Source organism: Carassius auratus, chromosome 36 (genome assembly GCF_003368295.1).
Source record: "Carassius auratus strain Wakin chromosome 36, ASM336829v1, whole genome shotgun sequence".
Taxonomy (NCBI): domain Eukaryota; kingdom Metazoa; phylum Chordata; class Actinopteri; order Cypriniformes; family Cyprinidae; genus Carassius; species Carassius auratus.
In genome coordinates this window covers 19174313-19200904 of record NC_039278.1, presented here as the reverse complement: position 1 = coordinate 19200904, position 26592 = coordinate 19174313, and the positions used below count along the sequence as shown (strand labels likewise).

Sequence of the window (26592 nt, the reverse complement as noted above, 5' to 3'; positions counted from 1 at the left end):
TGATTATGAGTAAGCAAAAAGCAGCGCTTAGTTTGTGGGAAATGGTTTGTTTGCGCTGCACTCAGTGACAGGAAATCCTGAAATAAGATTGAGGTAGGGAAGCAAACCAACAGCCTACCATTTCAAAGCATGTCACTTCTCCAGTGCAACTTAAGTAAGATATGAATGAATTCTGATAGTATCTTTGTCGAACAGTTTCATAATGAACACTGTGTGTTGCACATGTTGATTTCACTGCAGCTGTGAGGTGCAAACAATGAACATGAACCACAGGACCTCAGATTGTCACACACTGAAACTGCATAGATAAAGAAGAACTATGGGTTGATGAATGTGTCTGACAACCGCAGGTCATTTGTGAATCAACCGTTCTTCTTGTAAAGTGGGGAAAGATGTAGAAGACATCCTTATTTCTTTTTTGTTTTGTTAAATTTGTTTTGGCACGTCAAACCATGAGTGCCAGAATAACTCAGCAAAAAGTTTGGTGGACAAAGGTCAGCTTCTGAGGTGAGATGTGAGGCCAGTGTCAGGAAATGTGGGTGCATGAGCAAACTAGCATGTTGAGAAAGCACTTTCACAATAATAAGGACAGTAATTCAGTCAGGAACTTGACCAGTGATGCACCAGATAGTTTTGAGCAACACTTGTTCTGCAATCCTGTGCATGGTCTTCTTTTGTATCGCCTACAAATAAAAAAGAAAATGTCAAGTTAGAAAAACAAGTTGAAATTCCACCCCCCCCAGAAAAGCAAACAAACTAATACATTTAATGAAAAAAATAAAGTAGTAGTTTTTTTGTTGTTGTTTTTTTTCGCATTGTGAAATCTCATCACTATATTATGTGTCTGAATGTTTTACTTTTTAATTTGCTTGTAATTCTCATTATTCACAGTGATAATTGTCATTAAAATCTAATTTCCATAACACTAATAAAACTCATTCAATCTAGACTAAAAAAGCACAAGTTAAAAGCATTATAAATATGATATATACTGTACATGAATTTGTATTAATTGTCTTCTAATTGTATTTGTTCCCTTATGCAATATCTAAGTTAATTTTGATTTTAGTATATATATATATATATATATATATATATATATATATATATATATATATATATATATATATATATATATATATAGTATATATATTTATATATATAAATATTTGAACAATTAAATATTTTATATGTATAGTTATATAGTTAGTAATGATTAGCTGAATATAGTTAAATTGCCACTCGCCAGCAAATAAACCAATTAATGTTGCCATTTCAAAGCGGGTCTCGCCTTCTGAATGTTTGTGTAATGAACAAATCATTCAAGTGCTGTGAAGCAAAAGGCAAAAAGACATGCAAAGAAATGCAGCTCCTAATGCAGGTGTGTGTTATCTATCTATCTAAGTCTGTATGCCTGAACAAAAGCTGACAATTTGCATCGCAGATTAAGAAAACCATAAACTAAATTTAACATTATTCTTTCTGATATTTTTTAGTTCATCTTACACTTATGTTAAATTAAGTACTTGAACGGTCATAATTAATTTTAGATGTTTTCTTTAAATTAAAAGAATGCTGTATAAGAACACATTTCGTATCGACCTACAAACACACGCCAGCAGAGTGCGAGCAATCACTCTGATATTATCATATGCTCATTTCTGCCCTTGATGAGGAAGCTGGTGGCTGTACCATTACAGCAGCGGGAGGAATTCAACATTCACTCGGGTTAAAATGTCTTATATCCTTATCGAATCCAGCCCAGATTATAAAAACAAATAAAATACAATTATTGTATTTAATTTCTTTAAAGCAATAGTAAAAGTCTAGAGAAAGCTTTATTAGTTTGCCATTTGTTGTTGTGTGCCCCCCACCCTCTGTGGAGTTGGTTCGCTCCGTTGCTGTGCGCCTCTGGATCGAGTGTAGCGCGGCGGGATTGTGAGGAGCTGCGCGTGCGGTCGGTCGCTTCTCCTTTGATGATCCTGACGTGATGAACATTTTTAATTAAAACAACCAGCTGCTCTATCAGTTATGTGACAGTCGGCTGTTTCCAGTGTACAACGCGTCAGGACCGTTCCGGGTAAGCGAATAAAGTGGTAATGTCAGTTTTTGAGAGGATTGAATAGATGGAATATATGTTTACACATCCTGCTAGCTGGCTAATTATTTAGCAGCCGGCTTGATAAACAATAAAAAGAAAATCGTGCACAGAGCGAAGAAAAATGATCTAATAGCTGTCATTTTTAAACAAAGTAGTAATGTTTATAACTTTTGTGCGATTGCCATTGAGTACAGAAGCGTTCTAACGTGTTTAACAGTTACCGCTGATTTAAATGGGCTTCATAAGATCCAGTTCACTTCAACGGAAGTCTGTGGTGGAAGTATTTATAACCTGATTTAGAGATTCAAGGTGTTCCATTAAGAAACTTTTTAGATTTGTAACATTGAATTTAGTAGATGTCTATGGGAGTCTGTATTAATTAATCTGTTTTATAAATGAATGCCTTCGATTAGCGGGTAACGTTAGCGATGGAATATAATTTTTAATAATTTTATTTATTTAAATGCATTTGATAAGATTATAAACATCTACAGTAAAATAAATTAAACAAATTAAATTAAATGCAAAAATAAACACCTTTAATACTAGGAAAAAAAATATGTATATATATATATATATATATATATATATATATATATATATATATATATATATATAAAATAATAAATAAAGAATGTTTTATTATTAAGCCCTTTCTTTCTTTCTTTCCGTCTGTCTGTCTGCAAGTTTGAGTCTCCATACAGGATTCCTTTGTGACTAAGTGACAGTGTGTATAAAATTAATTTAGAAATTAATGTTTTTTTTTAGTAGCCATGGAAAGTCCTTTCAGATTCTTAAATGAAAATTAAAGGCTTGATAAGATCCAATTGTATCCTGCAGCATGAGTTCAGTAAATAATCAGATTTTCAGACGAGTCTCCTTTAATTAAGGAGTATCATAATTTTAATCTCCTTCAATCAGATTTATCTGCATTTGCTGATCAATTCATGATAATGTAGGGTGAAGTTCATGTATAAAGCCTTTATGCCTGCTTATCCGAGAGTCTAGTATAAAACATATCAATGTATGCTTTTTGCAGAACTGTCTTTTTAATGTCTTACTTATTTGCTCTGTGTATGCTCTTTTTCAGGAGTCAATAGAGGAACATTTTCAAGCCCCGAAGAGTCCAGCTGATTTAGGAACTCAAAGTTCGGACGTCCTGTTAGTGCATGACTTACCCTCCATAGATTCAAATGGCTTGCTGTCTGAAGGATGAGCTCTTGTGTTCTATTTGTCTGAGCATTTATCAAGACCCAGTCAGTTTCGGCTGCGAGCACTACTTCTGCCGTAAGTGCATCACTGAGCACTGGAGCAGACAGGAGCACCATGGGACACGAGACTGTCCGGAGTGTAGAAGGACCTTCACGGATCCCCTTCTGTCCCCGAGCCTAAAGCTTTCCAACATCGTGGAAAGGTATGCCGCTTTCCCTCTGGACGCCATCCTGAATGCCCAGAGGAACTCGTACCCATGCAAGGATCATGAAAAGGTCAAACTCTTCTGCTTAAGTGACAAGAGCTTGGTGTGCTTCTTCTGCGATGAGCCTGCCTTACACGAACAGCACCAAGTCACTACCGTTGACGAAGCCTATGAGGAAATACAGGTCTGCTTGTTTGGATTTTATGAGCCCTTTGGGTTATGTATGTCATGAAAGCACTTATTGTTTCCATCAGAATATTATTTGATGATAATCTTGCACGTGTTTTTTTTTTTACAGGTTGTAAAGCGTAATTAAAAATGTTGTGTAATAAACAATGCCCCAGGCCTTAAGGAAGATCAGTCCCTAGGCTCTTGGCAGTTAGACAGTAATAATGATAACCTAAGGGTGACATAATGTGTGTTTCGGAAATGTAGAATCGGAAAACTTGCTGTTGTCTTTGAGAGGCTTTCTGATTACAGTGATCAAGAATGAGGTGTGGATTTAATGTCCAAACCCACATTGCATTTATTTAAAACTGATCTGAACTGGTCTGTGATTGAGTCTTTCCTTTATGAGTCTTATTACCATTTTTGTAACCTCAAAACGCCAGCGGTGATCATTGTTTGTTTTTTCTGTTCATTTTATCTGAATGTGTGGTACAGTAGATGTTCAGAGCATCTACTCTATAGTTTCTCTTTCTCCATCTTTACTTGGATTTTCATAAGTTCATTCTAGATCTGTTTTGGTTTTACTTTTATTATTGGCAGAAGCCTGTAATATCTTTTTGTTTAATCCCGACAGCTGTTCTGGAGAGATATTAATGAAGCGCATCCCAGGTATTTACCTTATGAGCTTGCAAATGGTTTTGAAAAATTGAGTTTTTCCCACACTGTTCTGCTTTTGTAATGATTCATTTTTTACTTTGAGGTCATTTGAGAGCGTTCAGAGCTTTGTTGTTTGTCTCCAATGCTTTTCATATAATTTATTTAGCCGATGCAGGCCTCTTTGTTAGGTTCTCTTTATTCACCGTACTTCCTGGTTTTTACAACCTTACCATCACCTGTTTGCAAATACTGTTCTTCAAAAGTACCATGCCTTTAAATACTGTTGGCTATATACTGCAAGAATAGGTCTCCTTGCATTTATGAACACTTCTCCCACATTTTCTGTCTCACTTTCAGAGCTTTTCTGATGAATGCATGGAATAATGTACTGTTTAGATGGCAATACAAATCTTAATGGACTCAATAGTTTGACATATTGGTCATTCAGCGCCTCCATCTGAGGTCTGACAACACACATCAGAGGTGGCTTAATGTGACACTTGTGTTTAGTGCAACTTGGCCTTATCTGTAGGACTTTTTTATTGTCTGCGAGTGAGAACGTGCTTGAAATCCAGATAGGAAACAGCAGTGACACGGATGCAATCAAGACAACCAAGCACAAGTGAAGTGTTTAGATTGCTTGATAAACAAGCTTACTTTAATTTTTCAAGAATGGTGTGATGACGTTGTAATTAATATGTGTATTTAACATGTTTTTTTGTGCTGGAAAATATACAAACCTGCAGTTTTAATTTCAAAAGACGTTAATTGATGGACTGGAGTTGTGTGGAACACTTGAGGATTATTGTGGTTTTGATTTGCTTTGCTTTATTTGTTTGCACTCTTATACTGACGGCACCCATTCACTGTAGAGGATCTATTTGTTAGCAAGTGATGGAATGTTACATTTCTCTAAATCCATTAAGTAGCAAACTCTTCTATGTATTGGATAGCCTGAGGGTGAATACATTTTTGGGCTAACTATTCCTGTTGTTTTAATTAATTTCATGCATGATTTTTGGTCGAACTGAGTTTTTCAGATGCCTTCACTTTTTGAAGTCAGCACTGCAGAAGGGTAAACGCCTATAAACTCTTGTTGGGGAATTGATACGGTCTGTTTAGAGACACTTCAGGACAGACTTTATTCCATTCCATGTCATTTGAGATGCACACATCGAGGGATGGCTTTCATTGAAATACTCCCCATCAGAAACTGCATACTCGCTAATGCCAAGTGTGTACTTTATACACACAGCAATTTACATTTAACACAACAAATAATAAATTGCTAGGGAATTCCTGGGCAGCTCTTGGGTGTAAATGAAACCGTTTATCCACAACAAAACCCTTTGGCTAAATGAGTTTGAGTGTTGGATGGGGTTTAATAAGATGTGCCATTACATGGGAATCAATAAAGTACTCATAAGGTTTATTCTGTTAGCATTAACATGAGTAAACCTGCGCTGAGGAGGAAAAAATCTGCAGTTACTATAACTTTGTGATATTTTGTGGTAAATTATGCAAAACATGAATAATTATTCTATATAAATATACATACACTACTGGTCAAAAGTTTTAATGTCTTTACAGTAGTTTCTTATGCTCATCAAGGCTGCATTTTTTTTTTTCTGAAATAAAGGGAAAAAAATTGTATTGTGAAACATTATTATGACGTAAAATAATGTTTTTAGATTTCGACATTAAAATCTAATTCATCCCTGTGAAACAAAGCTGAATTTTCAGCATCATTCCTCCAGTCTTCACTGTCACATGATCCTTCAGAAATCATTCTGATATGCTGATTTATTATCAGTTCTGGAAACTTCTGTACTGCTTAACATTTCTTTGGAACCTTGATAATTTGTTGAAGCATTTATTTGAAATATAAATCTTTCTAACAATATACACTACAGTAAATTTTTATTCTTTCTTTTTTTGAACTTTTATTCAGCAAGGAAGTTGTGTTAAATTAAGAAGTGATAGTAAATGTTGTTAAATATCTATTTTGAATAAATGCCGTTCTTTTTAACTTTTTATTCATCAAAGAATCCTAAAAAACTAAAATATTTTGGCAGCACAACTGTTGCCAACATTGACAATTCTAATAATAAATCGGCATATTAGTATGATTTCTTAAAAATCATGTGACACTTTGGAGTAATGGCTGATGGAAATTCAGCTTTACATTACAGAAATAAATAATATTTTAAAGGATATTAAGATATAAACTAGGGCAGTGCAAAAAATCGAATGCAATTTTCATGCGCATCTAGTCAGTAAGGGCACTCCTGTGATTAGTAGTATATCTCCAGCACGTACGTTCAGATCAGGATTGCCAGGTTTTCAAAACAAATCCTGCCCAATTACTTCTCAAAACTATCCCAATCGCGTTTTTGTTCCGGGCGATAAAATACAAATTTTTGGCGGGGTTCCCTTGGTAAAATTTGCAATTTAGGGGCTAAACATCACGTTACTTGTATTGGGGTCGCTTCGACCCGCTGACATGAAAAACAACCGCAGACTTGGCAACACTGGTTGGCCTTTACTACACAGAGCCGTAGTTCACTGACAATCTACACAAAATTGATTTCAAAATCAGAGGTGATTCTTTGTCGATTTTGAAAATGAGTTGTCAGTGAACTAGTAAATGCCACTCCACCTGAACCAGTGTTGCCAAGTCTGCTGTTGTTTGTCATGTCCGCGGTTTGAAGCGACCCCAATACCAATAACGTGATGTTTAGCCCCTAAAATGCGAATTTTATCAATGCAGCCCTGCCAAAAAAAAACATGAATTTTAACCCAGGGACAAATTTTTTATCGGGGAACCTCCTGGAAACGTGATTGGGCTAGTTTTGGACTAGTTTTGAGAAACAAGTGGGCAGGATTTGTTTTGAAAACCTGGCAACCCTGATCTGAAGGCCCGTGCTGGAGATGTACTTCTAATCACAGAACGCCTTTACTGATGAGATGCGCATGAAAATGCAACAACATTTAGCAAAATTAACGTGTTTTTTTTCTGTATTTTTTATCAAATAAATTCTGCATTGATGAGCAAAATAGTCTTCTTTAGAAAACATCTTTAAAGTCTTACTGATCCCAACATTTTGAACGGCAGTGTGTATGTATATGACATTTTATAAGAAACCACAAAAGAATGTTAATTATTATTTTTTGACATTGTATTATTTTATTTATTTATTTGTAAATAAAATAAAAATTCTGCTATTTTTTTTTTCAGTAAGCTCAGTATTTTTCCCCTCTCTTTTTCCTTTTTATTCTTATGAGCTTTCTTGAAAATGTAATGTTTTTTAAGCTAATGTAACTTTTTGTTGTTGTTTTGGGTCTGAGGTTTCCAGCCTCCAGATGTCTCTGATTTTATATGATACTAATTTTAGTGAACTGGTGAATTAGTAGATTTATGGTTTAAAGAGGATCATACACAGGCGGCACAGATCTGAACCTCTATCAACAAATGACTTGCCAAGTCGACAATAGATCACTCTGCTTAGACTGAGCCTGTGTTTCAGTGTGAATAGAAGGATCATTGTCTGTACTGAAACAGACTCAAGCAGTCATTTCTTACTTGAAGTGCCAGTATTCAGTGCTTTTATTAGATTTAATCGATGGTCAACTGTCTGCAGATGTCAGCACTGGCAGGACAGAAACTTTGATGATATTGTATAGTCTCTTTTAGAACAAAATATGGCCATTGGCTGAGCACTTTAGCTGATTGCTTGCATCATTACAATATCAGCATCATGTTGGCCATCAGCCAACCTGTTCTTTTTTAGAATTCTTGCTCTCATCCTCTTCCTTCTAGAGTCTTTCATGCAGTGTCCTTTCTCACACTTTATCAGCCTCATGGTTTCTGTCTTTCTCACCATTTTTTTCGCTCTTTTTATTCATGTCCCAGCTCTCCTGTTGTAATGACACCTTTAGAGTTCAGACACCTCTGTGATTAAGTAGAGGCTAAGGGAAATAGGCTGCTGGGAAAGGAAATAAAAATTCTGTGTCGGTGTTCCATCAGCGGCACAGACCCATGCCAGATGTGTATAGTTATCTAGAAAGAATAGCTGCGTATGTTTACGGTTTCGTTTTATGTGGTGCAATTTTGCATTGATGCACAAAAGTGCTTCTTGATGCATGCATATAACAACAATAAAAAATCAAGCACTTTAAAATATGTGAAATTTCTCCATTAAAAGACCTTCAAAATGATGTATGATTTGTTTGAATCTGACAAAGCATGGCTGAGTTACACCCGTTTGAATTCGAGTCAACAAAGTCAGTTCTGAGAAAAATCGAGTTCAAGTTTTCTGAAGGTTCCAAAGCAAAATCACCTGCAACATTGCATCTTTTCCTTTATTTCTTTTCTTAATATTAATTTCTATATTAAAAGTCACATCATAGCTATTTTTTATTTTATCTTTATCATCTTTATCAAAAACAAATAAAAAAACAGCAGAACAAATATAAGAAAAAACAGTGCATGACCTTTTTTATTTTACATCTAAACAAAAAGCATTCAAGAAAAACAAAATCAAATTTAAAAATCCCTTTAGAGTGTTCATTACAAATAAATTAATTATAGCAACTACAAATGCAGTTCAATTAAGAGCAGTGAGTGATTCTTTTATTGTTAGAATAAAATTAATGAGTAAACCTATATTAAGAATATGTAATGCCTGGATCTAATATAATGTTACACATCAGATGTTTTTCCCCAACAATACTTCAATTCTGTCTATATGTGTATATTTATTGGAATAGCCTTTGCGCTCAAAATCAACTAAAAACGACATTTCTCGCTTTTTTTTCATGTTGCTCAAAATTATGCTATTTTTTTGTTATTAAGAAATTGTTTACCCAAAAATAAAAATTTGTTACAATTTTACCCAGAAGATACAAATAAGTTTGTTTCTTCATCAGAACAGATTTGGAGAAATGTAGCATTACATGATAAAGCATCATCACCAATGGCTCCTCTGCGGTAGATGGGTACCATCAGAGACTCCAAACGTTAATAAAAGCATCACAATAATTCACAAGTAATCCTGGCAAAAATATGAATCAATAATCCATAATAATACTTCCTCCAGTGAAAAGGTCCATCCCCTGTTGTCCTGTCAAAATCCACTGACATATTTGTTAAGAACTGTTTTGGAAAGTTTTTCTTTTGCATGGTGCTTGATCTGTGCGTATTTCTATCCTGATTCAGATTAAACTTTCACTGGAGAAAGCAATATAATAGATAGAGGTCTTTGTATATATAGTTGCAATCAAAATAACTAAACCCCTCAGAGATTGCAGTACTTTACAAATACAAGCTTTTCTGAAGATCCAGGATAAAATTAAAATTACATCTATATAAGTTCACTGGCATATCTACTACCGCTTGGTTCAGGGATGAGTCATAGAATGTACTTGAGTGACCTGTTCAGTCTCCAGGCTTAATTCTCATTGCAAATATCTGGTTGAATGGGCAAAGACTGTAGTAGAGAGGTGACAGAATCTGAAACACTTACAGACAGCGTTTATTGGTGATTTTTTAAATTTAAAATGTAAATGTTGAGATTAAAAATAACAACCCGTTAACAACTCCTGAACAGTTGTAACTCAGCATCTCGACTAAAATACTCAGAATATTTTTGATGTGTGTGTGGTTTCTGAATCTACAGAGGTTGAGAGAGTTTAAGTGAATTTGCAAGTGAAGACTGAGCTGAAAAAGACTAAATTAACAAAACGACCTATTGCAATGTGCTCACTTGTTGCCATGTCTTTGCCTTTTATAATGAATCCTTCTGGAGTCCAAAATCTGTTTCAAACTCATGCGTTTTTGGTTTTAATCGATCTGAGAGGTATTCGCCAAACCATTCATTCATTTCATCACGTCAAACTCAAAATTAAGTGCAAACCGAACTTCTTGTAAGATGTAATTCTTTATAACTGGATAACATTCAGTTACAGACAAACATGTTTTCAGAATAAATGGTATTTCACTAAAAGAGAACATTTATTTTAAAAAGTTAAAAATTTTTATTTTGATTGTGTACGAAACATAAAGCATTACTAAAAGAATTGTTAAGGGAATCATTAAATAACTGGAGCTACTGTGTTAAATTGTTTAAGGTTCCCACCGCTGTCCTCTCGTTTGTAGTCTGTTCAGTCTCAACAGACTTATTAGTGCTGCTTACGTGATGTTTTTGTGCTAGTGTGCTTTTCAAAAAAATACATAATGAAGGATTCTGATGCAGGCAGGTCTAATTGGATTGGTTTTCAGCTTCCTGGCAAGCTCGAGTCGAGCGTGGAACATATGTCGGCTCTCTCTGCTGGGCCACACAACGCTGTGAGATTTGGATTTTGCCTGTTGCAGGATATGCTCGGCGTTTGTGTAATCTCCTTAACTTCACATCATGTCTCACCCTTTTGACCTATCAGACTTGTGGGATGTGACAGCAGCATCTGCTGACGGATGTTTGCACATGCACTCTCCTCCGTCAATTCTTCTCCCTCCCAGGTGCTTATGTTACATTCCTAATGCACTTGAGCATCGACCAACCGAGCAGCATGTAGCCGTGCACCCTCTTCAACATGCTCTGTGTGTATTAATGTAGACTAGATGCTATAGGGGATAGCAATGGATTTGTTTGCTTCAGGGGAAAGTGGGATTTCACTGCCAACTAATGCACTCTTAGCCCTGAGGGGACAAGGCTTTTCTTAATGTCCTTTATGCGGGCCATCAACAATCGCCAGCACTTGTACTCTCTCCTTGATTTCGTGCCATTTCCTGTTTCTTTGTAAGCAGATTATTAAACACGAGTTCTGACCTTTGCTAATGTTTTAATGGAAGCAGATCCTTTGTTGCTTTATGGCAATATTGTTAGCAGTGTACTACCATTCAGAAGTTTTTGAAAGAAGTCTCTTATAACTAGCAAGTCTGCATATATTTGATCAGAAAATACAGTAACAGCACTGCACTGTGAACTAGAGCGCATCTCATCGTAAATGAAACTCAGTGTAGGCCTATGCCTCATACATTAGCATTAAATATCTTTGCTGCATCCTTTCTAGAACAGACAATGGCTTTTTTTTTTTTGCGGCTCGCATCAGCAAAGCATTTCATCGTCCATAGACCGCAAAAAAATCAGCGGATGGCGGGTGGGTGCAGCTTTGAAATTTGCTCAAAAAACTTTGGGGCGGATGATGAGTTTTGTGACGGATCTCCTTAATAAACTGAAATCTCTGCCCCTTTACCGATCAGAGCGCGCGCTGACACGGAGTTAACCCGCTATCTTTTTAAAAACCGGGATATTATACCTGGGGTACCCCTTTTCTAACCCGAATATTTGGTCTTGTAAACGCATTTTGGCATATCCCCATCAAAATGTGTGTTCTGCGCATGTTCTATTCGCAAGGAATCTTGGTCTTTTGAGTCTTTGGATACAGGAAGAAGAATTGGAAATGACGCATATTGCATTCCATGTATACAGGAGTAACTCTCTCCGCTCACCCATGTAAACGGGTTATCCCGAATGTTTCAGAAACCCAAATAGTGACCCTAACCCGATCATAACCCGAATTTTAACAGCTTGTAAACGTAGTCAATGAAACACGCTATCCGCCCCCCCCCCCACCCCCCACCCCCGATCACCAATTCTGAAACCGGAACACCCCTAATTTATTCTCACATTGAAGGATCTACAGTAGTCTTTAATCATGATCAGTGCTTTTAAAATGAGTGGGTTGAAAACGTTGTAAGGGAGCTGACTGCTTCACAATGGGTTTTACTTGTTGCTGAGGCCCTAATAAGTGAACCCTAGAGAGTCTGTTGGGATGGGTTCATTTGAGATGCCTGTGGCAGGTCTGTATGCTCTTTGTCTCTTATAACCCTGAGGCCCTTTTTACTGGATACAATGTGTTTTTGTTGGTGTGTGCGTAGTGCAAACAGGCGAATAAGTCTAAAATAAGTAATAGTGATTCATCATTTGGCATAACTCAAGGCAGTTAGATCAGAAATGTATCCTTTTTTTTTTTTAACAATTCAGCAATTGAAAGATTTCAGCTGTTATGTATGTTGCCTATATGCCCCCGTTTCAAAAAGAGCCATTAATATCTGGCCGATATATTGAACATTCACAATTATTTTGTCGGCAGTAAATGGCCTGTATCTTTTTAAGTGTTGCATTATAATGGTGTTTATAGACAAATAAAATTATATTTAATCTTTATCTCTTTTTTTTTTTGTACCTTGCTGTTATGTAGCTTCAAGATCACCCGTGATCTTCTCCATACCTTTGCTTTATCTCTCTCTGAATTGTTTCATCCCCATTTTATCTTTTCTTCATCCCCCACACAACTTCCTTTTGAGAAATGTTAGCTTTTTTTAGTTGGTCGGGGACTTTAGGGGGCTTCTGAGATTGTTATCAAGTGATTTATTTTACCTCAGGTATTCTAACAAATGGAAATGCAGCGGGTGGTCGTGAGGTTTTGTCACGTTCACACAGAATCACAGCCATAGGCAACGGCAGAACGGTCATGTTGCATTAGACACATTACAGGCTTTACATGCTTGGCGGAAGGCCTAATACACAGTGACAAAGCGTATAACTAACATTCTCTCATGCTGACTGCTTTGCACCGAGGCAGTGGGAGAGACTGTGACCTGATGCAACCTTGAACTGACCACAAGCTGTGGTTCGTTGCATCTTTGCCTGCACTGAAGAAGTAGAAAATTTAATTATGCCATTTGCTCAACTCATGTCATTCAAATTTGTATTTGTGATAATGGGACATGAGAATAATTATGATTCATTTAATATTAATTATTGTTACATGTTATAGCTTTGTTATTTCATTGCATTATCTTAAATGTCTTCAGATGTTTATACTCTCATGAATGCTTCTCTTTGAGCTTTATGTCCACTGTAACAGTTCAGGAAATTTCTGTTCGCAGTGGAATTGGATTGTCTGGAGATTCCCTTCCAACATTTACAGAAAGAACAAATTTGTATGCCATCGAAGAGAATTGGAAGTAAAAGTAGTCCACTAGCCTAAACCTCTAAACCTGTTGTAGTCTTTAAACACTTTCTTATGCTGATCCTCAGATATAGGATTGGTTCATGAGAGCAGGTGCTTAGGGAAAAGATTACAGCTGTCACTGGTTTAGCCGAGATGAGGCCTGTAGATTGTCACACTTTTCACATATGAATTTTCATCTAAGTTCAGAATTAATGTTATCTCTTAATGTAAAAAAATAAATAAGTAATCAAATCTAATTGCTGCAAAAGTACTAAATCGCCCTTTGGACATATATTTCCTTTAACTAGAATTGTATCTGATGCTTGTGCAGAATGTTTCTTTCAGGATGTTTGTAAATAATTTATAATAAAAAATTTGCTTATTTATTTTTTACACTTTCACTTTCCCCCACCCAAAATGTTTTTGCTTTTAGAAAGCTTGTTAAATATAATTTTTTTTAAATAGCAGAATATTTGTAGATAAGTATTTCATTTAATATTTTTTTCTCCATTCTCATTTCTGTTTACATCTATTTTACGTTTAATTTGCTTTAATAGCTGTATCTATGGTACATGGAGATTTATTGCCATGTGTTTTATTTATCCTTATTGTTGAGCCCTGCCATTACTATCTTTACCTTGTTTAATTCTGTGGCTCTGAGTATATGTTTCTTCTGCTTGTTCAATCTCTGTCTGTTGATGATGACAGAGATGCAGGCCCCCTACTAAAATCTAATCTTTAGAGCCCCGGCCCCTGATTAGTTTTGGGAATTAGCACAGATTACTGACCATTGTTCTGAAACCAGTGTTAGACTAGTATGTAATCTCCTCTAATTCCTGCCCCTGATTAGCTCCAGATTACTCAATTAGACGGCCTGCTGATGGATGCTTATAGGCTAGTGACAAATGGTCAAAAAGTGCTTTAGTTTTCGAGATACCCCTACCGGAGGTAGAACTAAACCCAACAATGTTTTTCTTCATCTCTAAGGTCTCCCATATATGAAATGGATTCTTGGCTAAAAATATTTTACTGCTAAGATTGTTAAATTAACAGATATTGTTATACACCACAAAACCAATAAAGGACTAAAATATAGCCTGTCCGTATGGGAGTTAAGGCATATAAACTAATGCAGATCAATCACACAAGCTCTGAGAGCTTTGAAACTTGACATGTTTGTAGTCAGGAAGTTGATTTAACTACTAGAAAAGACTGGATGTGAATATCTTGATGTATGGAATAAATAGACACATGTAAACACATATCTAAAATAAGCGGACATGCACAAATTTAATATCTATGCAGAATGTTTTCATTTACTTTGTGCTTGCTTTGCCTGGCATTATCATAGAAACATATATGATGGCTTGTTGGAAAGGTGGGGTTGTGCTGAATCCAGCAATACCAAATATGTAAATATATGATAAAAGAGAAGTGTTCTGTCACTCAATGTATGATGTGTCCAAAATGAATGAAAATGGAACACTGACATAATTGAGTCCAAACCCATTCATTATCAGTGGTGAGAAGAATGTTGAGAAATTCAAATATAAGAGACATCAAAAAATATTTAATATGGCACCTTGTACTATATGGAAATCGAAAGATAACACCTTACCATAGCACAAACAGGAGACCAGGAGTTTGAACTTTTTAATAAAACTATAACTTAACTTCACACAACACAACTTAAATTATTAATATGTAAATATATAATAAAAGAGAAGTGTTCTGTCACTCAATGTATGAGGTGTCCAAAATGAAAGAACACTGGACAAAATAGCCTCAAGTCCAAATCACATTATCAGTGGTGAGAAGAATGTTGACAAATTCATGGTTACTGCAAAGTAACTTACATTAGGTAAGTGCTGATCTATATTTATGATACATTTACTAATAATAAATTTCATAAGGCACAGTATACTATACAATTCATATGAACCACAGATCCAATTGAATCAGGTTAACATTGGAATGGAACACCTTTATTAAAATATCGTCACTGACAGGCAGAATCCTTGCATGTCCAAATTTTGTCTATTTCATATTTTTTCACAATTCAATGCTATTGGTCAAACCCCACGTGGTAAACAATCTAAAGTGTTGAAAATAGATTGAGAGCAAATCTCTTAACTCCATTGGACACTTCAACTGTCTAAGAAACCTCGTAACGCCACCTCTTCTTCACTCCACGGCAGGAGGTTCCACGGCATTTTGTGTCCTCAGGATTTAAAGTCGCAACGATTGAGAAATCCTCATCGAGCAACACATAAAGCAAGCCTTAACTCAGATTTTATCTATTTTAAACTATGATATCGGTTATTGATGTATTTTAAATGTCTACTTATTACTAGGCAAGGCAAGGCAAGTTTATTTATATAGCACATTTCATACACAATGGTAATTCAAAGTGCTTTACATAAAATAAAGTAAAATAATCATGAAGAAAAATAATAAAAATAAAGACAAGCAATTTTAAAACTTTTAAAATTATGAAAAAAACTACTTAACTAAAATGAATTTAAAAACAGTTAGAAAATGATTTTACATAAAAAAAAGTGAAAATATAAGGCAATCAGTTCGGACATTGCACAGTGCTCATTCAGTAAATGCACAGCTAAACAGATGAGTTTTGAGTCTAGATTTAAATGTGACTAGTGTTTTAGCACATCTGATCTCTTCTGGAAGCTGATTCCAACTGCAGGCAGCATAGTAACTAAAGGATGACTCCCCTTGTTTTGTGTGAACCCTTGGTATTTCTAACTGACTTGATCCTAGTGATCTGAGTGCTCTGTTAGGTTTATATTCAGTGAACATATCTGCAATATATTTCAGTCCTAGGCCATTTAGTGACTTGTATACGAGTAAAAGTACTTTAAAATCAATCCTATATTTAACTGGAAGCCAGTGTAAGGACCTGAGGACTGGTGTGATATGCTCAGATTTTCTGGTTCTAGTCAGAATCCTGGCAGCAGCGTTCTGGATGAGCTGCAGCTGTCTAATGGTCTTTTTGGGAAGGCCAGTGAGGAGCCCATTACAATAGTCCACCCTGCTGGTGATAAAGGCATGAACAAGTTTCTCCATGTCTTGGCTGGAAACAAAACCTCTAATTCTTGCAATGTTTTTGAGATGATAGTATGCTGATTTAGCTACTGCTTTGACATGACTACTGAAACTCAGACCGGTCTCCAGAATCACACCAAGATTCCTGACATGATTTTTAGTTGTTTGACCCCTAGAGTCAAGGTATGCATTCACCTTGAAAACTTCATGTTTGTTTCCAAATGCAACGACTTCAGTTTTTTCCTTGTTTAACTGAAGAAAGTTCTGGCACATCCAACTATTAATTTTATCAATGCATTGGCAGAGGGAGTCAATAGGCGGATTTTTTGTGACGTCATTGTTTATGTTTGTCGCGTTGCATCATGGGAATCGTGTGGCAGGAAACACCGCTAGATACCTGTAATTTGATTGTTTTGCACGTTTGGAGGAGGATTTAGAGAAGAGGATGGTTCACTCTTGCTGTGTGGTCGATTGTACGGTTAGTTGGGGGCCTGATAAAAAGTTTTTTTCGAATTCCCTCCGAAAAGGATAGCGAAAAATGAAAGAAATGGTTGCGTGCAATTAGGCGATTGAACCTGGACGTTCCGAAGAAAGCCTGCAGCTTCTGAACGAGTTTGTGAGGCCCATTTTGTTCATGGTAAGTCTTAGTGACTATGTATTTATAGAAGATTGATTAAAAATAAATAAAACTGAGTCAAATCAACCGAGTCATATGTTTTCGCTTTCTGATTCAGGTGTCCCAAACCGCAATCCACAGCACCCAGACTATGTTCCTCACATCATTCTGTAGCTGTGCTTTGCTGCAAGCCTCACTAGTACATGCAGCATTTGTAAGTCCTATCCTGACAGCTGCTTCTACTTTAAACATTAAAGCTGCTACACGACTGCATGTTTCTCCAAGACTGGATTTGAAAGAAGGAGAAATGTGTAAGCTGTGATATACAATTTTTCACCATTAGTACAGACGCCATTGAAAGTATCACACTGAAAACAATTGAATTGGTACAACAGTCACTACATTTTCAGTAAATAAATAAGTAAATAAGAACACTGATCAATGAAGACTTACCCGGATTTGCAGTCGCAGTAAGCAGTGATTATTTCGCCGTTCTCTTTGTCGAACACCCACGGGAGATGCAAATCATGCTGTGACTCTGCTTGGCCAGGTCTAACCTCTGCTTTTAGCACGATCACTGCTTTCTGCTTGGCAGAAAAGACTGGCCCAACTTTTCAAGAAACAAAATAATCATAGGCCTTCAGACTTTTGAAAGCCTTTAATCTTTCATGAGTAAAGGGTCCAGGGGTTTCTATTAAATAAGAATAAATGTCTCCCCAGCAGATTCGTGGCCAAGACACGGGCGAGTCGGACCAACGTTTTTTGTCATCCCAGATCTCATATGGGCTTTGAATAGCTTCGATTTTGTCACCAATACAAATTTTGAGCTTCTCTCCAAACCTCCTCCGGTCTTCAGATGTTAAAGTGCTTATATATTGAGGATTTTGCCCGCTAAAGGCCCGTTCACACCAAGCACGATAACTATAAAGATAACAATAAAGATATAGTTCTAAAAATCGTCCACACCATAACTATAACGATAAAGAAACGATATCGTTGGAATCACTTTCAGAACGATTTTTCCACCTGATGAACGATAAAACATTGCCAACCAATCAGAATCAATCCTGCTGTAATGAGCTCGAGAATTTAAAGCAGCAGACGTGCCGCGTCCGCTTCAAATACACAGACAATATCGTTCGCTGGTGTGGACGCTAATATCGTTATCTTTATAGTTATCTTTATAGTTATCGTGCTTGGTGTGAACGGGCCTTAACTCACTTGAAAGTGCTCGTTGCGTCTTTACAGCCTGCCATACTGTTTGTTTTGTTGCCACACAACCACTCGCGTATGCGTACAAAGATGTCATCAAAGATCCTCCTATTGGGCTGTAGTAATTTGGAGATATGGCTAGGTAAATCTGGGTATCATCAGCATATCTGTGATAGGCAATTTGGTTCTTTCTCATTATTTGACTTAGTGGAAGCATACACAGGCTAAACAAGAGCGGTGCAAGAATTGACCCTTGTGGCACTCCACATCTCATGGACGTCCACTTAGACTTATGCTCTCCTAGACTCACATAATAGCCTCTCCCTTCTAAGTATGACCTGAACCATTTGAGTACCATCCCAGAAAGCCCAACCCAGTTTTCCAGTCTCTGTAGAAGTATGTTATGATCGATAGTACTAGGGTTATTATTACTAGGCTTATTATACATGTGCATTGAAGTTTTAAAATGTATCTAATTTCTAATTCTACTTGTATTGAATTAAATGTTTTGGATACCAGCATTAAATTATTGTTTTTATTATTATTTTACTGACTCAAAGTTGGCACTGTGCATGTAAAATGCCCCAAGTAGGCTAACAGGTTTTATTTATGGGAGAAAAAAGGTCTGTCTACTGGCGCCAAGTAAGCCTATCTTTGCATAACTCTTTTTCATTTCTTACAATAACGAATGAAAATCGTTAGGTTAGATACATTTGAGTAGGCTTGTTTTGTTAAAAATCCATAGCTGTAATGCTTCGGTAATGCTTCACACAGCTCACGCTGAAAAGCGACGCAGTGCCTTACTCGGAGACTGGCCCATTCTCTCTTGCATGGCTGCTTCGCTAGCATCATCGGATGCCTATCAGAATCCGGGAGTTAAGACCGCAGTTTGAGCCAGTGGCTTGAATTGATATGGCTCAGGCCCTGGCCCTGTGTCCTCAGACACCTCGACATCCTCCACTTCAGGTGAAGGTGGGGGAGAAAAGTCCTCTACTTCAAATGAACGCTCTGTAGCAAAACTACTTGCGTCACTGGAGTCACTCTCCATTTTAGCGACTCTAACAGCAGCTGTCAATTAATCTGTCACTGAGGGTCTCAGGTTCACGCCCCACCGGCTCAGCCCTGCCCTTGGTTTGTCCCCTCTATCTCCGCTGTGCTCTGCCCACTTTTCAGCATTTTTCAAATATTGCCAGTGGGTGGAGTCAGGCTCTGACCAGGGGTTTAGTTACCCCTTAAAGCCTTATCTCTTGTCAAAAGGCCCGACACGACCGCAGACTTTGATGAACACTGCTGGCAGCAGCGACGTCTGTGTCTGTATCATTCTTATCAATGAGTGCGTAACCTCGTATCTCCCCGCTCCCAAGTCATAAGAATCTCGTATCTCAGATTAAACATGATTTTGTCCCACCCTCTTTGTTTTTTGATGATGGAAGCATAAAGAAGACAACAGCAGCTGCCAAGTGTAAAAGAACCATCAGCATATATCATTGATGGCATGGATCTTCTTCAAATGCTCAATGATTCAGCCTTTCAAACGTTCAATGACCTGGGTGAGTGTGTCTGGAAAAAGATCGCAAACTTTAATGGGAAAGGAAGGTAACAGCTGTGTCGTTATAGTTTTTGATAGATATGACCACGAACACTCAATCAAAGATCTTGAAAGACAAAGAAGAGGCACTAAGATGGGCATCCTAGCACCAACCTGGATGAGCTGAGGTGTCAGCAGCAAATCTACCCCCAACAGAAGATGGCTTCCAGCAACATGTGCTGAGAGCCGTGTACCAAACAGTAGTGTGGCGTCACAGCCACCTGGCCAAACCTCTTCTCTGGATCCCAGTTGGTAGAGGATGGAGGCTCAGAGAAGGTGGCTGCATTTAATCTGTGATGTTCCAGAAGGCACCAGCACCTAAAGGAGTTAGAGACCTCACCCACCTCTACTGTAAAGATGGAAACTGCACCGATGCCACCAAATGCCAGTGTCTTTCTGTGGGCTTGACCTGCACAGGGTTTTGCTCTTGCCCTGACTGTCCAAATATGACCCACTTTGTCACTGATGACAATGTGGATGAGTGGTGTGTTGCAGTTGTAACATCATGGGGGGTTGACCCCAAAATGTTTCAAGAGGGTCTGGCTGCAGGCTTTCACTTGCACTCTCAGACTTGCACACTCAGACATTTGCACTTCCGCTAGTGACATCACTTGCAGTCTTTATTTTTTATTTTGTTTATTTTTTTTATTACTTTTCGTTTGAATTTCCCAAAGACAAGAAAAAAGAAACTAAATTACAATGTCACTTGCAATTGCTACTTGAACTCTCCGCTACCTGTGACATCACTTGCAATCAACACAAATCGTGCATGTTGCCAATGGAGACAAGACGCTGTGGTTGTGATTAAATTATTAAAACTAATTTAGTACTATAACGTACAGGGTCCTGCAAGAAAAAGACAAGATCGGCAAATCCATGGCCAGAACACCAGAATATGAACATTTGCATAAAGTCTCTAGCTAAGCATAGAAAAAAAAACACTTAACATGGCTTAATATATTAAGATGCTATTAAAATATCAAATTAAATGTACAGTTCATTAATATAAGGAATATGTATATAGTATTTTCCTCACATACCGCAAAATGTGGCATAATGGACATAGATGAGAAAGGCCAAACTCATGCTTCTCTACTTTATTAAAATACATAACTAATATGTACAGGCAAGCAGGTGAGCCCAGAATAAACGAAACACGCAAAGTTTCACATTAAGCATTTTTCCATATAGAATAAACTGTCTACAACTTGTTTATATCACTGTCTTTGTCCATTAACCTACATTATGTGTTTTATTTATAATGATTTTCTATAGGAGGAAAACGTTTAATGTACAATATAACGCACTGCGTTCTGTACTCGTCTGCTTGCCTGTATGGAGTTGATCCTTTAAAATCACTTAATGCATAATGCCCGTTCATATTTGCTGGTCTGTATATACTTAGAGTCAACAACAAGACATATAGGCTAGGCTAGGCCTACTAAATTGTCTTTATCACCTTAGTCTGTTATTAGGCCACATTAAGCGTTATTGTATGGGAGGACAAAGTTTGCACATTGTGTTCATAGCCATCTGCTTGACTTGCAGTACATTGAATAATAACTATATATCGAATTTGATCTTTTAATTGAACTTAATGTGTCTGAATACATTATGCCATATTAAGTGTTAGTTTTTTTCTACAGGAGGAAAACGCTTAACGAAAGACTTTGTGCATTGCGTTCATATTCTGCTGTTCTGTGGCCAAGGTCTGTGCTTGTCTTTTTCTTGCAGGACCCTGTACGTTATAGTACTAAATTAGTTTTAATCGTTTAATCACAACCACAGCGTCTTGTCTCCATTGGCAACATGCACGATTTGTGTTGATTGCAAGTGAAGTCACAGGTAGCGGAGAGTGCAAGTAGCGATTGCAATTGACATTGTAATTTAGTTTCTTTTTTCTTGTCTTTGCCACATGGCAACTGTTATAAAATGTTGGGAAATTCAAACAAAAAGTTATCAATAAATAGAACAAAATAAAAAATAAAGACTTCAAGTGGCCTTGCTAGCAGAAGCAGTGTCTGAGAGTGCAAGTGCAAGTCTGCAGCCAGACCCTTCTCCAACGGTTCCCAAAAGCAGTTCATGTTCCAAATGGTTGCTGCTAGAAAATAAACTAAACAGCCTGAGAAGACAGGGCTCATTTCCCCAAAGAGTGTTTGTTTCTTTAGTTAGATTGCCATTTGTTTTATTTAAGACAGTAATTTAAGTTGTATTGTGTGAAGTTAAGTTATAGTTTTATTAAAAAGTTCATTAAGTTAAAACTCCTGGTCTCCTCTTTGTGCTATGGTAAGGTGTTATCTTTCGATTTCCATATAGTACAAGGTGCCATATTAAATATTTTTTGATGTCTCTTATATTTGAATTTCTCAACATTCTTCTCACCACTGATAATGAATGGGTTTGGACTCAATTATGTCAGTGTTCCATTTTCATTCATTTTGGACACATCATACATTGAGTGACAGAACACTTCTCTTTTATCATATATTTACATATTTGGTATTGCTGGATTCAGCACAACCCCACCTTTCCAACAAGCCATCATATATGTTTCTATGATAATGCCAGGCAAAGCAAGCACAAAGTAAATGAAAACATTCTGCATAGATATTAAATTTGTGCATGTCCGCTTATTTTAGATATGTGTTTACATGTGTCTATTTATTCCATACATCAAGATATTCACATCCAGTCTTTTCTAGTAGTTAAATCAACTTCCTGACTACAAACATGTCAAGTTTCAAAGCTCTCAGAGCTTGTGTGATTGATCTGCATTAGTTTATATGCCTTAACTCCCATACGGACAGGCTATATTTTAGTCCTTTATTGGTTTTGTGGTGTATAACAATATCTGTTAATTTAACAATCTTAGCAGTAAAATATTTTTAGCCAAGAATCCATTTCATATATGGGAGACCTTAGAGATGAAGAAAAACATTGTTGGGTTTAGTTCTACCTCCGGTAGGGGTATCTCGAAAATTCAGGGGCATTGTCACTAGCCTATTATGAGTGCTGTACATCAGAGCATAGCCATATGTGTGCTACACATCCTTGTGTGTTGCGATGTGTGTTGCCCTCAGTAAAAGACCTCTTGCTTTGCTTTTTGGGTTTAGTGAAATGCTCCGGGCCACAGGGAAATCATGCCAGACCGCCTGTGGCAAGCTGCAGGCTCTGGCCCACGTTTGTTTCATCTGTTCTCCAGCTGCCCCCTTCATCGCTTCGCACTGTTCTTTGGCATCCAGTTGGTCCGTGAGGAGCCCGTGCCTGTTTTCTGCTTCAGATTGAGGTCAACTGTTCAACAGCATGAAAGTCCAGCGTTGAGACTGGATATGTCCCACCATTCAGTAAGCTTGACCCTAGTTGGAAGCAAAGGACTGAATCAGATCTTGTGCTTTTTGCAGAAGTTTACAGCATTTGAGAACCTTTTTTTTCATTTGACAAGCTGGTATTATTGAACACTAATCTGAAATATTTCATGCTCATGTTCAATGGTCAGATTCATGAAAATCTTCTTGAGGAAGAAGTTTGAGAAGAGGTTTGTACGAATGCATTTTTATTTTTATTTATTTACCATTTTAGTGATGATCTTATTGTGTGACTGTTAATGTCAAAACCTGCTAAACAACTTTTAAAAAACTTTGGGTTATTTACGATGATTCTATTAATTATTTTCACAAATAACTTCATGAGAGTGCAGCAATTGCATTGTAATTCTTTTTAAATGATCCATGTATTTTTTTAAATAATTGATTTAAAAAGTAGTCCTAACTTTTAAGACATTATTTACAATAAGTAGTTTCGTTTTGAGTGGCTTCATGAGAATTGAGCAATTTTTTTAAAATGGTTATGTTAATGGTTATGTAAAAAATATATTTATTTAATTTTTTTTAGAGAACATTCTTCTCAGAAATTCAAATTCTTAAGTTTTTAAATGCTTTTGAAAATACAAAATATTTTTTGTTAATTTTTTAAGGTAAAAAGATGTATTCTCTGCTTTGTTTGCCTTCATAATTAGTTAACTTTCATAATTAAGATCTTTCTGCCTTTTTATTCTTGCATAGATTTGCATATGCACTGTTTAAAGTAGTTTATTGCATGATCATTCACTGCATGCAAATACAAGAAAAAGCTTTTTAACATGTTTTTGAATAATACTCGATGCACTCCAAGGCTGCGCAATTGTTTTTGCGATTGGAATCCCTGCTGAAACGTTCCAGAGGCTGTTTTGATTTCAATAATGTGTGATGTTAATCCATGAGGTATGATGTTAATAACTAACTGCCCTTAAGGGTGAAGGATGTCATTTTGTTTGGTGCCACCACTACAGAAATTACACGGTTTACCTTGAAGAAATAATTTAGGAATTTTCTTCATTCTGCAAACAGCCTCAGATGGAGCTGTTAGAGACCACTGCAAGGGTCATTGGGCCCATCAGACTCTTTCAGCGACTCAGTAAATGGAAGTTGCTCGTCCGTTTTGATGTCTCTGTTTGAGTGCTGCGTTCAGCTCTGTTCAGCCACCTTTGATAACGACTGCCTAAAGCCATTTCCTGTCAAACAGTTGTGGCTTTGTCCGCTGTAGGACCAGAATGAGATTTCTTGCCTGGGAACTGGAAGAGGACACTTGGAAATAGAGCCATTTAAAATATTTGAATCAAGATTGGGATCTTTGGAAAAGGGTTCTACTTATGGCTGTGTGTTAATGGTGTCTTAAAAGTTTGATTGAGATGGTTAAATAAAGTGTTTGTTGAGTGCAACGCTAAGGTCCTGAAAGTAAAAATCCTGTTTAAAGTTTTTAAAATGTGTTCGTTTTTTAATCTTCTACTTTTCATAAATGGGAAACCATTGATAATAATCAAGAAATGGCAGTTATACGTGTCAGAAATGAGTTGCCTCTCCACTATCCTTAAGAATATTGAGGGTACAAATATCATACATATCATAATGCTCAAGTCAGCATGATTTCAAATTTATTTAAAATTTAATGGTTTCCTAGCATAATTCCTGGAACTTTACTAGCCAAACTTGAAGAGAGCTGATATCATTTTGCATGACCTTTATAAGCATACTGAAAGCGACGAGATAATTTACCTTAGATCTTTAAAATAAACTAAAGGAAACTGACATTAAAACTGTGAACTCAGTGTGAACAAACAAGTGTATTCCATGACATTGATTGTATCAGTCACTCTCTATGGATTTGTTAGAAATGTTCAAATGATTTTTTTAATTAAAAATAAAAAACGATCAGTCTTTGCAAGAAACTGAACGTTATATATATATATATATATATATATATATATATATATATATATATATATATATATATATATATATATATATTTTGTTTTTTTTAAACCTCTGATTCAGGCAATGTCCGAACTCAACTATCTTGAGTATGTTCTCCTATGCTCATTCTCAGCAGCAGGCATGTGAGGCATCTTCTTCTTCTTGCTTTACAGCGATTTAGAATTATAAGTACATTACTGCCAACTAGGGGTGTCCCACGACTAAGGATTTTCATAGTCGAATCTGAATTTTTCGATTCTTGCCGATATTCGACTGATAGTCAAATCCTATGTTTTGGGGGCGGGGCAAAACACATTAACAAGAGTCAAGTCAGACATTCGACCGTCATCACTGATGTTAACACACAGGGAAAATGTGTAACAAATGCCCCGCAGATACAAACGAAGTAAATTATGTTTTATGTTTTGATGAAAAGATAGCTAACACTTAACGTCGGCGAAACCATAACAATGAACTTTTTTTTTATTTTACAATAGTGCTATCATTATAATGTTAGCCTAAAATGTTAGCAGTTAATGTTATGCATTTCTGTTTTGAACTGCGCACACTGAAGATGACCAGTAGAGTGACGCATTTGATAGCAAGTTTTTAAACAATGGGATTCAGCTCATAATTTCATATAGAATACGCTTCATTATTTATACAACATAACGTTAATATTAAGACTTATAGGCTATTTGTAAAAAGGGCCCGGATGCACATGAACACATCTGCGGGGCTCTCAATGCGAACTTCTTTTGTGGATGCGTTCTTCACGAAACAACTTGCAGAAACACGGCAGCTAAACTCTTAAAAATTCATAGCATTTTAGTATAATGGTCTTCTCATTATAAAAGTATGTATATAACAGTCCCAGTCAAAGTTATTAATATTCTGCATAGTTTGACCTGCTCGCGCTGTGCGCTGAAGAAATATCACCGTAGTACTTCAATGTAGCGCTTGACTCAAAACCAAATGCATCTTATATCAGGTAAATAGTATATCCACAATATATATACACCGGCTGAAATGTTTTGAAATCACTTGTACCCTACCTGTTTCGGAAAAAATCCAGTCTCTGCCTGTGTCAAACTTTAGTGACGATGTGACACTACTCGATTGAGCAAGTGAAAATTCCTGTGTCAACTGTGCAGCGAGCAGTGCAGATGCAATGTGGTGATTTGAAGCCATTTTGTGCATTTTGAAATGGAAAGGGAGAGCGCATGTTTATGTAATGATGTCTGATCGAAAGTTTTCAAATTATTTTATAAGTTATTTAATTAAGAAATATGAATTGTAACATTTACCTGCGCCAAACCTCTCATGACAGACTCGTCATCAGCCTGAGATTGGTTTATTATAGAGACCGCCAGTCAAGCATCCCACAGCGATTATCGGCCGATAGTGATCATCAGCCGATGATTCGAATCACCCCATGATCTAGATGGCATCTACTGTAAATGG

The 26592-nt window shown here is 36.7% G+C and overlaps 1 protein-coding gene across 2 annotated transcripts in view; it reads left to right on the top strand.

Moving 5' to 3' along the window:
- The first annotated feature begins 1927 nt into the window (after positions 1-1927).
- Positions 1928-26592, top strand: part of LOC113055535 (E3 ubiquitin-protein ligase TRIM62) — a 48778-nt gene continuing 24113 nt past the window's right edge. For both annotated transcript variants that reach the window (XM_026221919.1, XM_026221918.1), the window contains exons 1-2: positions 1928-2080; positions 3192-3702. In XM_026221919.1, coding sequence (XP_026077704.1) covers positions 3295-3702 — 408 coding nt within the window. In that variant the 5' untranslated portion in view covers positions 1928-2080; positions 3192-3294. The remainder of the gene's footprint in view (positions 2081-3191; positions 3703-26592) is intronic.